Source organism: Henckelia pumila, chromosome 4, assembly GCF_033568475.1.
Source record: "Henckelia pumila isolate YLH828 chromosome 4, ASM3356847v2, whole genome shotgun sequence".
Taxonomy (NCBI): Eukaryota; Viridiplantae; Streptophyta; class Magnoliopsida; order Lamiales; family Gesneriaceae; genus Henckelia; species Henckelia pumila.
In genome coordinates, this window is record NC_133123.1 from 155,530,793 (window position 1) to 155,546,580 (window position 15,788).

Genomic DNA, 15,788 nt, shown 5'->3' on the forward strand with positions numbered 1-15,788 from the left:
AGTTTCGTGTAGTTTGATCGTGGAATTTTATTTTTTATTTTTTTTATTTTTTGGTGTTCGATCCCTTTCAGTTCCAAGTGTGCACACACATGTATATTTAAAAAAGTCCCAAAATATTTTACATAAAAATAAATTAATTAATTCCAACGAATATGACTAATCCAGCCACAATCAATATGTACGAAAAACTTTTTTAAACTGGCTCAAAAAAAAAAAAACCTTTTTAAATAATAATAAATCTCTATCATGGATGTGATTAATTTGCTTTCTTCCATGTATATACATATACATGACACAGACACACACACACATATATTATTATTATTATTATTATTATTATTATTATTATTATTATTATTATTATTATTATTATTATTATTATATTATAAAACTTCATCCCACATAAAAATCGATTTGGTCCGACTTGCTTACACCAAAATCAAATTACCAATATACCCTATAAAATTAAACTCTGCTTCATATTTTCTCTTGGCAAAATGGTCAGAATAAATACACATTCTTTCACGTAATCACGTTTAACTTCAAATTTGAAATTTAAAATTCAAATTGAAGAAACCGATTACCTTTCTTTTTCACGTCATTTTCTTTTGTAAAAATTATTTGATTTGGTCATTGTTTAGCGTGTGCATCTTTCTACTAGTATATATGAATAATTCTCTTGTGAGATGATTTTACGGACCTTTATTCATGAATTCGTGAAACGGGTCAACCTAATTATATTTATAATAAAAAGTAATATTATTGTTGCATGAAAAATAATATTTTTTTTTATGAGTAACACAAATAAAATAACCGTGATCACAAAATTGACTCTTAATATAATCTCGCAACAGATGTGTGTGTGTGTATACTTCATCCGTCCCGATTATATAATATAAGTCTACTTTTTTTTTTCAGACGAGTTAATAAAATCATTGGGAAAAAAAAAATTTTCTACAAACTTTCTACTTTATCCCTATTTAATGTATTCAAAAAATGATTGCATAATTTTTAAGATATAGTTAATAGGAATATATTAGTTAAAAAATGTAAAAAAATATTACTAATTAAATATGATATATGCCTGTATATTTGAGAAAAACAAAAAAAAAGTTGCACATATAATTGAAACGGAAGAACTGATGGAGTATATATGTGTGTGTGCCAGTGTATATATATATATATATATATATATATGTATGTATGTTAGTATGTTACAATGAGAAAAGAACAAAAGAAGAAAAGGTATAAAATGAATAAATGGATTTTGGAGGAAGAAAAGGTATAAAATGAATAAATGGATTTTGGAGGGTTGCTTGTAACATGGGCTAAGATGATGGAGATGGTTTATATATATAATATAAATTTAAGCACAGCACATGCTGTTTGTTTCCATCCATCAACATCACCCGTGACAATTATGAGTTTAATGTGTAATAAATTCAAATTAAACTTTGTGGTGTGGCCAATATATTTATTCTAGAGTACGTGGAGCATCATTTCAATCGTGCATTCGAATTACTGTCACACATTCATATACCAGTGTTTTTTGCACATATTTTCTACAATATATTTTAGAAACTATGTATAGAATAGAGTATTTGTCGTTGTAGCAAATAATTATGAGTTTTTGATCCTCTCTACCCATATTTTTTCATGTTAGCATATTTCATAGAGCTTGCGCAGTGCAAATTATTTGACTACTGTGGTTTGCAATATCAAAATCATAAATAAGAATTTGTTTTTAAACAATTATTCTGATATAATTCCAGATGTAATTTTTATTTAGTGAAATAATTATAACTGTGATTTTAACGAGTATATATATTTGTATATTTCAATATTAAAATAAAGAATATAAAATAAGATCTTAAGTCAATTGGTTTATTAAAAATTTTAAATTGACATTAAATTACAATCAATAGCTTAATTTAATATGTGCAAGTTGAGTGTGTGTGTGTGTATTCTAGGAAGAATAATCTTTAATTGTTCACATGTTGGGTTAGAATGATTTTATTACAAAATAATAATAAAATAACGTTTAATTATTTAGATATATGATTTTTTTAATAAACTTATCAGAAAAATTTTCCTTTAATTTAATAACAACTGGAAATTAATATGAAATTAATGCATGGGATAACATTAGGATAATCCGAGAGAAGAGAAGGGCCTCAAACGTGTCCAGCGCCATCGATTCTCCTGTATATCTATTTATGATTGTTTCTAAAAATGGTTCCTATTGATTTAAAATTTGAATCAAAATAAAATATAAAGCCGAATATACGATCAAATTGTAAGTGTGTAATGTTTAAAATATTCACTATTATCATTATCTATGATTTTTGGTATGTATAATGACGAGTGTTCAGTCTTATCGTGTAACCAAGCTGTTGATATACTTTATGTTAACATAAAATCAATGGTGAAATTTGAACATCTGTAGCTTCAAATTTGATATAATTTTAGCTCAAACACAATCATTAATCTCTCTCTTTCCTTAAAATTATATATATATATATATATATATATATATATATATATATATTAGATAATTTTTAATCTCATCTATAAAAACAAGATTAAAGCTAAATAAAACCTTCATCCATCACTTTCCTTTTTATATAACATTTGATCATGAATAAAAGCAAAGTAATTTAACTCACCGTTCATTACATTGAATATCAATATTTTCAATGAAAATAGACTAAATGGTCAAAAACTGAAAAATACAAGACTAAAATTACATCAGAAAAAAAATATAAGACTAAAATTATAAAAAATCAAACATGTACAACCGAAATTACAGTTCACCGCACACTTTAACAAGGGATATTTTATTATATATTTTTAAAATTTTCAGATAACATATATGTGATATATATGATTATTTTGTATTGTGACAATTGAAGTGGTTATTTTACACGCTCAATTTTTTTCATTGTTGTAACTTGTTGTTTTGCAAATTTGGTCTCATGTAGTCAAAGTTCAAATTTAATTCGTTATTTTTCATTTATTTTATTTTTCTATTCTGGTATTTTTCTAATATGTTGCTAATGTGGTGCAGATGCGACCTGAACATGTACACGGATACGACGCGGATGCAATTATGCAATGTCATGTCAATACTCATAAAAAAAACAAGTAAAATTATCAAATATCGATATATTAATGACTAATACTAAAACTTAACAACATAGATGTCTAAAATCACAAAGAAACAGACAAATATGACCAAATTTGCGATTTTTCCTTTAATATTTTTGTAGAAAAAACACACACACACAATCAAATATATTCAAATTACATATAAAAATTTAGAAAAGCCAAAATGAAGCCTAAAAGACCAACAAGATGATAATAATGGCCTCATTGATCACTATATATTCTATGTGTCAACCCAAGAATCTTCCAAATGGTGGGGCTCCCCCCATGCTTAGGCTGTATGAGCAATAATTGGGAAATAAAATACAGTAACCCTAATTCAGTCAAGATTTGGAACTATATTATTTTGCATTTACTATTGTGATAATCCAACTTCTTTGAGTTGGCACTCTCTCTCACCCAGACTGTAGCCTACCAATCCTAGCCAACATTCGTAAGGTACCGTTTGGTAGATATGATGAAATAAATAATATATAGATAAGTAATATAATGCATTAAAAAATAAATAAGAAATGATAGTTAAAATAGTATTGGATTTGATTGATAGATTATATTATATTTGATTTGATTGATTAAATTTAATATTAAAATGATAAATTACTATTTTGTCATTTTAACAATAAATAAAATATAAAATAATATTTTTTATAAGGGGTAACATAGTAATTTAAATTCAATGATTTGATTGATGTAAGATAAATTATTAATGATTTGATTGATGTAAAATTAATATTTATTAGATGGATAAATAATATGACGAGAAGAACGCGAGATTGGATCAGATAAGTTATGCATAGATTAATAATAATGTCTACCAAACGGTGTTTATAGTAAAATTTATTGCACAATTATGAAATATATATATATATATAATTGAAAAAAAATATGGGATGATGTTATATATAAAAAAAAATGATCCCGTCGATCTTAAGCATATGGTACTACCTTTCGATACGTCACGGTGAGGGAATTAATCCAAACATCGAGAAATTTGATGTTACAGATCCAATTGTAAACTTAAATAGTTCGATTCGGACTTTAACCAGTTCGTACCCTAATTAAATTTCAGCATGAATTCTAGTGTAAACACTGTTTAGTCATTATCGAATTTCTAATTCTGTCCTTGAATACAGCTATGCTATGTAAGTGTAATAGCAAAGTAAAGTATATCTTTGTGGACAATTAATCAATTATCACTGCGTAAAGTCACATAAAATAATCACTATATATTTTTTCTTAAAAATTATTTAAATGATGATATATATCACTCGTACTACAAAAAAATTCCAATAACAATATATCTAATGTGAGTGTTGTAAAAAAAATTTATATCTAAAGTTCTGAACTTAATATAATAATCTCTACATTTTGTATAAATATTAATTAATACTAAAAAAGTATTATCTAATAAAAAAACTAATTTATGTATATTCGTATAACATGTGCATGTACAGATGATTATTCGAATAAAAAAGTAATAATTATTAGCGATGGATTTGGTACGTTTTGGGTAAGTACAAAGTAGTTAGAAATGTTTGATCGGGTCGTACGTAACACATCGAACTAAGTCCTCTTCTTCATATTTTGGTGAGAATCCAAATAAATCGAGCTCAAAATTTAGACAAAAATACAAAATATAGGTGACACATTTGCCTCCTTTGAGGTCGAATCTCCCTTTCGTTTTCTATATTTTATATTTTGTAAAATAAGGACTATAAATCGGGAAAAATTAATTTCTTGATATATGCTTGCATGTCTCTTTGAAATTTTGATCATCTATGTTATCAAAATTCTGTCTTTCCGCTATTTTTTTAAAGGATTAAAATATTTACCAAAAATCAGAAGATACAAAATTAAAATTTGAATTTGATAATACAGAGAATAAAAAACGTAAAGAGTAAAATACATGATCGAAAAACAAATTTTCCTTACAGATATTACACATTCTATGTCATATTGAGCATATAGAATATTTAAATAGAATTACATTTGCATTAAATTATAATACACGAAAACCTCTGTGAGACAGTCTCACGGGTTAATTTTGAGAGACGGGTCTTCTACTGAAAAAGGTATTACTTTGTATGCAAAAATATTAATTTTTATTATAAATATGAATAGAGTTAACCTGTCTCACATATTGAATAGAGTTGACATACTTCATCGATAAAAATCCGTGAGACCGTCTAACAAAATACGACCTACTCAATATAATATCGATACTTATATTTCTTTATGAAATACATTGATAACATCACTATATAAAATTCTCACCCTTTATGAGTAGATTGATAAATTAAAAGATAAATGTATTTGTTGTTAACCACAAATGTCTCTTGTATTCTTCTATTCCTTGTTAAATTCATTGTTTTATACGATTTTGATGCATTTTTCATCAGATTAAATTTTTTTGTTGAGTAATTTTAACTCATTATTATTATGAGGTAGAAGAAGGTTAAAAAATTCATGCAAGATAATTTTTGTATTTAAATAATTAAGTCGATTTGTCAAAATATAAGAAAATGTCACCATCCTCGACAACTAACTATTTGATTGTCTCTCAAGTAATTTGCAAATACGCCTTAAAAAAAATAAATTATCTATGCATAATTTTTTTTTTAAGTCATTTTGTCGATGATTTTTTTTTTGTGTTGTGTATGTTTTCTATTTATCTATGCCAAAAAAACCCTAAATTTATCATTTTTTCAAAATAAAAATATTATATTAAATGAGTAGAAAATATAAATATTTTTGTTTTCTAGATATTTACATATAATAAAAAATATTTGAAAATTTCATAGGTTGTAAAATGAGTAAGAAAAAGAAAATGATATAATACATTGTAATATTCAAACATTATATATTGTATATGTAGTATTATTGTATTATTAAAAGCACGTCGATTTACCAAAAAATATATTCAGTTGTAATTATGCTACTCAATTATTTCAAACCATAAAACATTCTTAAACATTATGATTAAACTCGATCACTCCATATGAATTACATGATTAATTAAACATTTGTTATTTTATCAAAATTTAAATTTAATGCTAACGTCGTAACTCAAATAGCTTAAATCATACAAATTTCGATCATTCTCCAATAAAAACAATCGTCATTTTCTAACACTATACGTCTGTAAAAAAAAACACGACATACACTAATCTGCAAAGAATTTTGAAAATAGAATTTCAGTAGACCGATGATAACTCAAATGTACAATTTACATTCACGTAGTTGTGATAATTAATCATTGTTGTGAGTTTCTTTTTTCTTTCTTTGTTCAATTCTTTGCTTATTAAACTTAGAAAGATTCTTGAAAAATGACTGAAAAGGCATCATGATTCTTGGCTTAATCTCTCCTACTACCCAATTAATCCCAGACAAAATCACATGTTTGTCCAGAGGGATTTAGACCCACTCATATACCAGCACCCTTCCACATGGAAGAGCGAGAAAAAGCCTGCAAAATGGACCTTCCCCCACACCTCCTTTCATCTCTCCTCCTCCCTATTTTCTCCCAATATTAAAATCTAAATACGAAAATTAAAATATTGTTAATTGCCAACTTTTTTGCTCTCTTTATCGTATTCTTGTGTCCTCGTGGATGAGATGGACCAAGAACCATGTTATGTTTCATTGAACAACTGAACATCTAAGCTTTTGTGGGCTGTCTTCGAATTTTTAATTTTTAATTTTTAATTTTGAGGCATTCTTGTTGAGGGATTTGACAATGGCGTTTTCTCTTTGGATCTGGGGAGATTCTTCTTGCTGTAATGCGATGGGTTTGTTTTAGTTGCTTGAGTGGATGAAATGTTGAATATTGTGCGGCTGGTGACAAAGTATGTGTTGCTGTTTTTTTTTCGGTGGATAGAGCTTAGTTTACTTGTCCAAAGATAATTGCAAGTGCCTGTTTTGACTAAGAAATTTGATTTTGTAATCTGGGATTACTTTGTTCTTTTCATTTATGGCCTTTGATTATGGGAAAAAAGTGTGAAAATTTGGGAAATCTCGTAGGCTTTTTGGGAAATCTTTTTGTCAAAAGCTAGCTTTTTTTCTATTGTTTTCTGTTAAAAAGCTCGAGTCTTGATGTGTTGACCAGTAATCGATTGAAACAAGCCTCTTTCAGGGGCAATTTACTTGTCAAAGGTGTATGAACAAGTGGAATTTGTAGAGGTTCTGACAATTTGCTTCTTCTTGGAATGCTTGTGAATTCACTATCTGAATTTTGAAGGTTTATTCTTTTCTAATTTTTTAATTCAGACTGGTGACTGATTCTTCTCGCCTTTTGGATGATGTTTAGGGGTAGAAGAAGTATATGTGACAAAATGAAAAGCTGGTTTTGGCACTAAACCAGAGGACATAAAGGTGGACTTTGGGGGAAAAAAGGTGTGATTGTGACTGAAGAGGGGTGTGAAGATGGCAGCAAAGCTATTACAATCTTTGACAGATGACAATTTAGATTTGCAGAAACAGATAGGATGTATGACTGGCATATTTCAACTGTTTGATCGGCAACATATGATCACCGGCGGTAGGCGAATTGCCGGCCATACGCCGAAGAGGCTTCCTGCTGGTAAAGATTTGTTCTCCATTGCTACTTGTGGTTGATTGCCAGGAATCTTGAACAAGGACAATGGGGGTCTTAGATTAATGTTTTATAATGTCTTGTATGTTACTGGTTTGATGACATTCGTGCTGAAGTAATGTTTGTGTGGAGTACTTTGAATAGTTTCAATTTGTGTTATCATAAAAAAATATGTGGTTTCTCTCAGTTTTAATGTTATTGAGTTTTTGCAGGAAAATCCCACTCCGGTAGCGGTAATTTAGAAAGAGATTCTTCCAATGGACAACAAAGATCTGCATCATCGGTAAGATTTAAGTTTTGATGTCGAACTTTTTAGGGCGAGAGCGCGATTCTAGAATGCTTATATTTTCATCTCAAAGTGTCTTTATTGATCTTCTCCACATGCCATAGAGATAACAATCATGGAAATTACCGGTCTCTCTGAAATTCGGTCTTTTCTATGTATCAAAACAGGAAAAATACTCAAACAAGAATATACAAGAGAGACAAAGGGTATTCACCGAATCGTCCAGGGCTTCATTCTCATCGTCTTCCCGCTCATCCTCTTTTTGTTCCCTTGATTGTAACAGAACTACTCAATTAGAACCAACCTCCTTTGATGGAATAATTTTCCCGGAAACTCCCTCGAGGGATTCAGCTATGAGCCTGCAGGATTCATCTCCACACTTTAGTCGACAAGTCATTGATCTCAGGCATTTCGTGAAGGATTCCATGTACAGGGAAGTTCAGGGACCATCAGCTAAAGCTAAATCCACGGAGGCAACGGATTTTGTAGCGAAGCACAGAGACTCGCCTAGGCCACCGTTAAAAACTGGTGTTGGTTCCCATGGTTTATGTCCTGATAAAAATTCAGCCACAGCTGCTGATCTCAAAGAGTCTCTTAGAGTTCTAGCTAAACTTCAAGAAGCACCTTGGTATCATAATGAACCTAGAGAACTTTTGAGATCAGCATCCTACCACTCGAAAGATGGGTCATCATTTTCGGTTTCAAAGGATCTTCCTCGGTTTTCTTACGATGGAAGGGAAATGAACCGAGCACCTGATGTTTCCAAATCTTCCCTCAAGCTTAAAGACCTTCCTAGACTCTCATTAGACAGTAGGGAAGGTTCATTGCGGAGCCTGAAAGCTGACTCAAAATCAAACATTTTTGTGAAAACATTGCAGAAGGGTAGTGGTGAGTTTGATAGAAAGACTCAGAATCTGCAACAATCTGCTGGAAACCAAGCACGGCCTCCAAGCGTTGTCGCAAAGCTGATGGGTTTGGAAACACTTCCCGATTCAGTCTCATCCAGTGAAACCAATATGGGTTCGAATAGAAGTTATCAAAATGAAGATTTTGTTAATGTTTCAAGGTCTTTTACAAACACCGATTCAAGCAAACCAATCCCACAATTGAGTTCAAGTTCTGCAAAAAACTTGTGGAAGGAGCCTAGCTCACCACGATGGAGAAATCCCGATTCTTCAATGAAACCAATGTCACGGTTTCCAATTGAACCTGCACCATGGAAGCAGACTGATGGAACTAAAACCTCTCAGAAACCAGCCTCCAGAAGCACGAGAGGTCCAGCAAAGACTCCAAACACTATTCCTACTGTTTACAGTGAGATTGAGAAGAGATTAAAAGATCTCGAATTCACACAATCTGGAAAGGACCTTCGAGCACTTAAACAGATACTGGAATCAATGCAGGCAAAGGGATTTTTAGAAACCGAAAAGGAAGGGAGAGGTTCTAATTTTGCCAGTCATAAAGATCATGAGCAAAAATTTTCAAGTTTGATTAATGAATCTGGATTATCAAACGATCGAAATTTAAAGACGGATCAAATTCTTGCCTCAACAAAGAAGAGGGTTGGCTCGGGAAAAAATTACGAGTCTCCTATTGTAATCATGAAGCCAGCTAAGCTTGTTGAGAAATCTGGTATACCTGCTGCTTCTGTGCTTTCACTTGATGGCTTTTCTGGTCTGCCTAAACATCAGGATAGTAACTCTGTTGAAAGTCGAAAGGGGTCAAGCAGTGGCAGAATGTCTAATGATTCGGCCACTAAATCCAATCAACGAGAAAATGCTGTAACTCCCGTTAATTTGAGAAATGACAGAATTTCGAAAGCCTCTCAGAATTCAACAAGTTCCCAACAGTCAGCCAAAGATAGCAATGCAAGTTCGGGGAAGAGTTCGGGATCAATCAGCCCACGAATGCAACAGAAGAAAGCAGAGCTCGAAAAAAGAACTCGACCACCGACCACCCCTCCTGATTCAAGCAAAGTGAGAAAACAGCCAAACAAGCAACAGACTGAGTCTGTTTCAGCAGCTGGAAGACGCAGGCCAAAAAATCCCAACTTTCATGCAATCGAGGAACAACCTTGTGACATCAGTGTCGAACCAAGGAATTCGAGTTATCGTGAGAATGATAACTTAGTTCAACTTTCCAAGAGTCCCATACATGAATCAAGAAGTGCAGAAGTGTTTGGTTCTGAAAGATCTCCTAGCACCTGCCATAGACAGCATCCGTCCACGAAGGCTTGTGAACTTATGGTCTCTGGCTTTGCAGAAAAGGTTGGTAGTTAGTACTATCTACATCCTATGTTAAGTTGGTTAATTCTAGTCTTTTAGTTACATGTTTGGTGATGTTAATGTAGAAATCTGCCCTGACATTAAATGACGAAGAAGCAGCGGAGCTCGCTTGTGCTGCCACCGAGCACTCAAGTCCCATCTCTGTTCTTGATAATGCGGCACATAAAGATGATTCCCCTTCACCTGTTAAGTATATAGGAAAGACCCTCAAAGGTAACTGACTTTTAAATTGAATTCAAACGTTACTATTTTGTGTAAATAATCAGTTGATCGAATCAGCATATTCTGCAGTCGATGTATCCGCTGATGCAGAGACTAATTGTGGTTTGAACTCCATGGAAATGAGTATCACGTCTGAAATCAACAGAAAGAAACTTCAGAACATCGAAAATTTAGTCCAGAAGCTCAGAAGGATCAACTCTAGCCACGATGAAGCTCGGACAGATTACATCGCCTCTTTATGCGAGAACACTGATCCTGATCACCGCTACATTTCTGAGATTCTATTAGCTTCAGGTCTCCTCCTCCGAGACCTCGGAGGGAGCCTGGCAAATTTCCAGTTCCATCCATCCGGTCATCCTATCAACCCTGATTTGTTTTTGGTCTTGGAACAAACAAAAGCAAGCACATTACTGAAGGAAGAACGTAGCGATGAAAGGACCGCAACTCAGATGATGTCCATAGATAAATTCAATCGAAAACTAATTTTCGATACTGTGAACGAGATTCTTACCCAAAGATTGACACTTTCTGAGCCATGGCCTGGAACACTTAAACCTGCAAGAAAGGCTGTGAATGCACAGAAGCTTCTCAGAGACTTGTGCTCAGAGATTGAAGGGCTTCGGACCGAAACTTCAAAACGTGGCGGCTCTGATGCAGAGGACGATGGATGGAAAAACATCTTATGTCAAGATTTGACTCTTCGGTCCGAAAGCTGGACAAATTTCGATGATGAAATCTCAGGTCCTGTTCTTGACATCGAACGCTTGATTTTTAAGGATTTAGTCGATGAGATCGTGATCGGAGAGTCTACTGGTTTGAAAACGAAATCCGGCAGGCATAGGAAGCACTTCTCAAAGTAACTTTACACTGAAGCTTGTTTCACAACACCTTAATTTTATCCTTTGTTTGGTGTTAACATGGTTCTTGTGTGTGTGTTTAACCATTCACATGTAAAACAACTTATTGTTGCATTGTAAAGGAAATACTTTTGAGTTTGTTGTATCATGTCTGTAAAGTTTTACATGGGCACTGCAAATTATTCAAGATATACTTTGAGTGAGATGGACTTAATTTGTGTCTCCCCTCTTTACATACTAGTCATTATCGCATATGCAGTGTTCTAAAAAGGCCGCCACCTAGACGTCTAGTTGGTTTTTTTAGGTGTAAATATCTAATTTTTCTTATTCATTGTCATATTTCTCTGACATTTTTTTTTTTGCATCGGATTCAAACAAAAAATCTTTGACTTTTTGTATATTTATTTCTTTCTGACATCCATGAACTCGAGTTTTTCCTCTACAAAATTAATGATTATTTAAAAGCCCAATCTGATGTAAAATCCATGTACACTCATGAGTCATGAACTCGAGTTTTTCCTATACAAAATTAATGATTATTTAAAAGCCCCATCTGATGTAAAACCCAACATGGATGGTATAAAAATGTTTGTTTTTAAAAACCACGAGATTTAAAATATCTTTGAATTTGCTTAGAATTATATCTATATATATATACACACTATTATATATTATTATTATCTATACTATATCATAATACTTGAGACCCTTGTAAAAACTATTTTTGGTATGGTGTGAAGACACCAAAATTTCCATCCAGTTTTGTCCCTTGATTGTGAAAGTTTCTCTCATTTTCTCTTCAATTGAAAATCTAACTGCTCACCCATATGCATTTTCGGAGCACAAAATTTTAATATCATACATTATATTTCACACGCAATGCATGTGCTCCGTAACTAGTTATATATGAAAGATAAGTCTACTATACTAACTACCTTGATGATACCAAAATATTTTATTCCATAATTTTTTTTTCTATCAATTACCCACTAAAAACCTTCCACTCACTCCATGTTTTGCTTTTAAAAAAATACATATAAAAAACTTCTCTTTTACACACGCAAAGCGTGTGCATTAGTTTCTCTAATTTTCTCTTCAATTGGAAATCTAACTGCTCACCCATATGCATTTTCGAAGCACAAAATTTTAATATCATACATTATATTTCACACGCAATGCGTGTGCTCCGTAACTAGTTATATATGAAAGATGAGTCTACTATACTAACTACCTTGATGATACCAAAATATTTTATTCCATAATTTCTTTTTTCTATCAATTATCCACTAAAAACCTTCCACTCACTCCATGTTTTGCTTTTAAAAAAATACATATAAAAAACTTTTCTTTTACACACGCAAAGCGTGTGCATTTTTCCCTAGTATATAAAGTAGTTGAGCAACTTAAAGTGAGGACACCAACTTTTTTTTCAATACCGTCCTTGCACAATATAAATAAGAAATTTGATTTTATTTATATATATTTTCATATTGTTCTCAACTAGCCATTATAGATATGATAAAATGATAAGTATTTTTAAATTTACTTTTATATTATTTTAGAAACTTAAAAAATAATAATTTTAAAAATTATTGAAAAAATATAATATTTAATATTTATATATAATATATAATACTAAATATATTATATTATATTATATTATATACATGCAGTGTATGTGTGCAATTATGCTAGTATATTTTAATATTTCAAGGCGTACAACTTGAATCAGATGCGAGATGACATAAATACGTTTTTTAGTAGGACATAATCATTTTGAGTCTCTCAAATCTACTAGGCTTAATGGGCCATAGGGTTTCCTTGGGCCTGAAATTTACTCATTCTGAGACCAGCCTGGTCAACAAGTCTCCCCATTTAATCCAATTTAAGAATTTTCAATTATATATATATTTATATATATAGATAGATAGATTTTTTTTCTTGAGGAAATATATATATATATATAAGGGAGAGGCCCAGCTTTCTCATTCTTTGGATATTCAATCTCTAATCCTCCCAGACCTTTGTACACCGAAGGTGGCTAATCCCTCCACTTTTTTCTGATATGCGCTTCTTTGGTCAGAATAGAGACATAGAAGAAGAGTTCACACTTGAGTCGATTCTCTTGGAATCCTTAGCACGTAAGAACCCGGAAATCACAACCAAATAAAAAGTGCCACTAAGACCCAATATATATATATATATATATATATATATATATATATGAAAAACCTTCAAATCACACGATCAAAAAGTTATTTTCCTAAAATGAAAGTACGTACATAACCATAGTTCTAATGAAACCATTTTTCTAATAATAAACGAATCCCTTTAGTTAAATTCGTATTTTATAAATTAGTTATCAAAATAGACGAATGATTTTAGTCACATATATGAATTTCCTGGATATATTCTATAGTTCACGCATAATTAGAATTAGCAAATATAAATTAAAGAAAGTAGATTTTGGCAAATGGTTAAACATGTGTAACGTACCCAATTGTATGATTTTCCAAATTAAACTACATTGCAAGATAAGTTATTTTAAATAACCTAAGAATTTTATAGGCAACATAAGTTATTTATTTCGTAACATAGAAAAATAAATTATTAACTTATTTTATTAAGATCTCAAATTTGAAACGAGATCTCGAATTTAAAATTCCATATAATAAACACTTTCATCTGAATTTTATTTAGTTGTTTTATTATTATTATTATTAGTATTATTTATTTATTTATTTTTTGTGACGTGGAAACCCGCAGCCGCTATCTTTGGTGCGCACTGGGTAAACCCCCGGACTAACGCAATAGCCTGCAAACTACGTTAGCCAGGTAAACCACACTAGGCAAACCCTGTGTGACAGGCTAGTCCAAGAAGGTGTTGGTATGAAAAATCGAATTCCTGACCTTTGGCCAAGAGTATTATTATTATTATTATGAGCAATGCTACATGTACAACAAATTTTGTACAACAAATCTTACAACACAATGTAAAAATGATATATATCAAAATCTCACGATAAATTGAATACAAAATCTCACGATAAAATAGCAAATATCACGATATAATTATTGTAAATATCATTGTAACGATATTTGTTGTACCTTTAGCATTATCTTATTATTATTATTATTATTAGTAGTAATAGTATAGTAGTAGTAATATTATTATTATTTCCCCCTGACTTCCTCAAATCTGCCGTATGGTTCGTGAAAAACAAAAATAGCGAACTTGTATACTTCGAATTTGGACCACTGGTAATTTTTTTTGCCACTTTATAGCTAGGGTGCTGCTGCTGAGCCCCCCACTGTAAACCCTTTAAATTTTCTTGGATCTTGCGAAATTATTTAATTTATATATATATATATATATATATATATATATATAGGATGATATTAACTAATATCAGAGATCTTATAAAAATTATCTCTAAAGTTCTTAATTTTAATATAACATGTACTTCTTTACACAAAAAATCTTTGAAAAATATTGTGCATAAAATAAGTGTCTTATTTAATTACTGGTTTTCGTTTCTCTGAGTTACATGTAAATTTGAATTGATTCGATCCTAGCAACATGACGTTATATAAATTTGAATTGATTCGATCCTAGCAACAGGATGTTATCTTATTAATTGTATATCAACGACAACCTATAATGTTCGGTCAAGTATTTTTTATGTGCAGTCCACCGTGGCCCCCACATGTTTAGCCAAACATAGATAGTTGGATCTCGTACAAAACAATATTCTTATACTAGTATCGAATTTTCGGAAAATTTGTATTGTATGTCCATATGAGCTAGGTTGCAGTCTCTGTCCCATATGTTTTATGAATTTATCATCTTTCCTTTTCATGATCGCAATTGGGATTTATGGATTCTAAAGGCCTTTTTATTCGTCTTCCTGCTTCTATTCCTTTCGGATGCTTAACTCTCTCGATTAAATATAAATATTATATATATATATATGTGTGTGTGTGTGTGACTGTCTTTCTTTTGTTTCCACTCTCTTTTAGGGTTTCTCAAAATAAACCTTATAATTACTATCATCAATTAATTGATGGACAAATATTAATTTTAATTATTGATGAAAAGATAGTATGATTAGTACATATTAATTGCAAATTAATTATTGGCAATCTTATTCGACTAGCTCAATTATACATTGTTAATTTTTTAAGGATTAATATATAAATAAATAAGTACATGCAATAATGAAAGATTCAATTAATCACCTAACCTCAAACTTATAATTTATAAGTTCTTTAATGAAGCAGCAATTATTGTTTGTTTTTGGTTAAGAAAACAAGTGTTAATTTTTAAATATTCGGGAAATTAATTGCTGCACAAACCATAATTTAATTATTGAACTAATTAG

General features: G+C 31.0%; 1 protein-coding gene across 1 annotated transcript; it reads left to right on the forward strand.

Annotated features, from left to right (window-relative positions):
- The first annotated feature begins 6,484 nt into the window (after positions 1 to 6,484).
- LOC140863568 (protein LONGIFOLIA 1) lies at positions 6,485 to 11,610 on the forward strand. Its single transcript, XM_073267092.1, has 6 exons — positions 6,485 to 7,010; positions 7,472 to 7,744; positions 7,969 to 8,039; positions 8,210 to 10,309; positions 10,393 to 10,540; positions 10,619 to 11,610. Exons 2-6 carry the CDS (start codon positions 7,588 to 7,590, stop codon positions 11,407 to 11,409), a joined length of 3,267 nt encoding a protein of 1,088 aa, XP_073123193.1. The 5' UTR covers positions 6,485 to 7,010; positions 7,472 to 7,587; the 3' UTR covers positions 11,410 to 11,610.
- Positions 11,611 to 15,788: the final 4,178 nt, after the last annotated feature.

What these genes read in the sequence shown, in the direction of transcription:
- LOC140863568 (XM_073267092.1), top strand. Translation starts at nt 7,588, where the DNA reads ATGGCAGCAAAGCTATTACAATCTTTGACAGATGACAATTTAGATTTG. An exon ending in GCCGAAGAGGCTTCCTGCTG is followed by an intron (nt 7,745 to 7,968) that starts GTAAAGATTTGT and finishes GAGTTTTTGCAG; the next exon opens with GAAAATCCCACTCCGGTAGC. An exon ending in TCTCTGGCTTTGCAGAAAAG is followed by an intron (nt 10,310 to 10,392) that starts GTTGGTAGTTAG and finishes ATGTTAATGTAG; the next exon opens with AAATCTGCCCTGACATTAAA.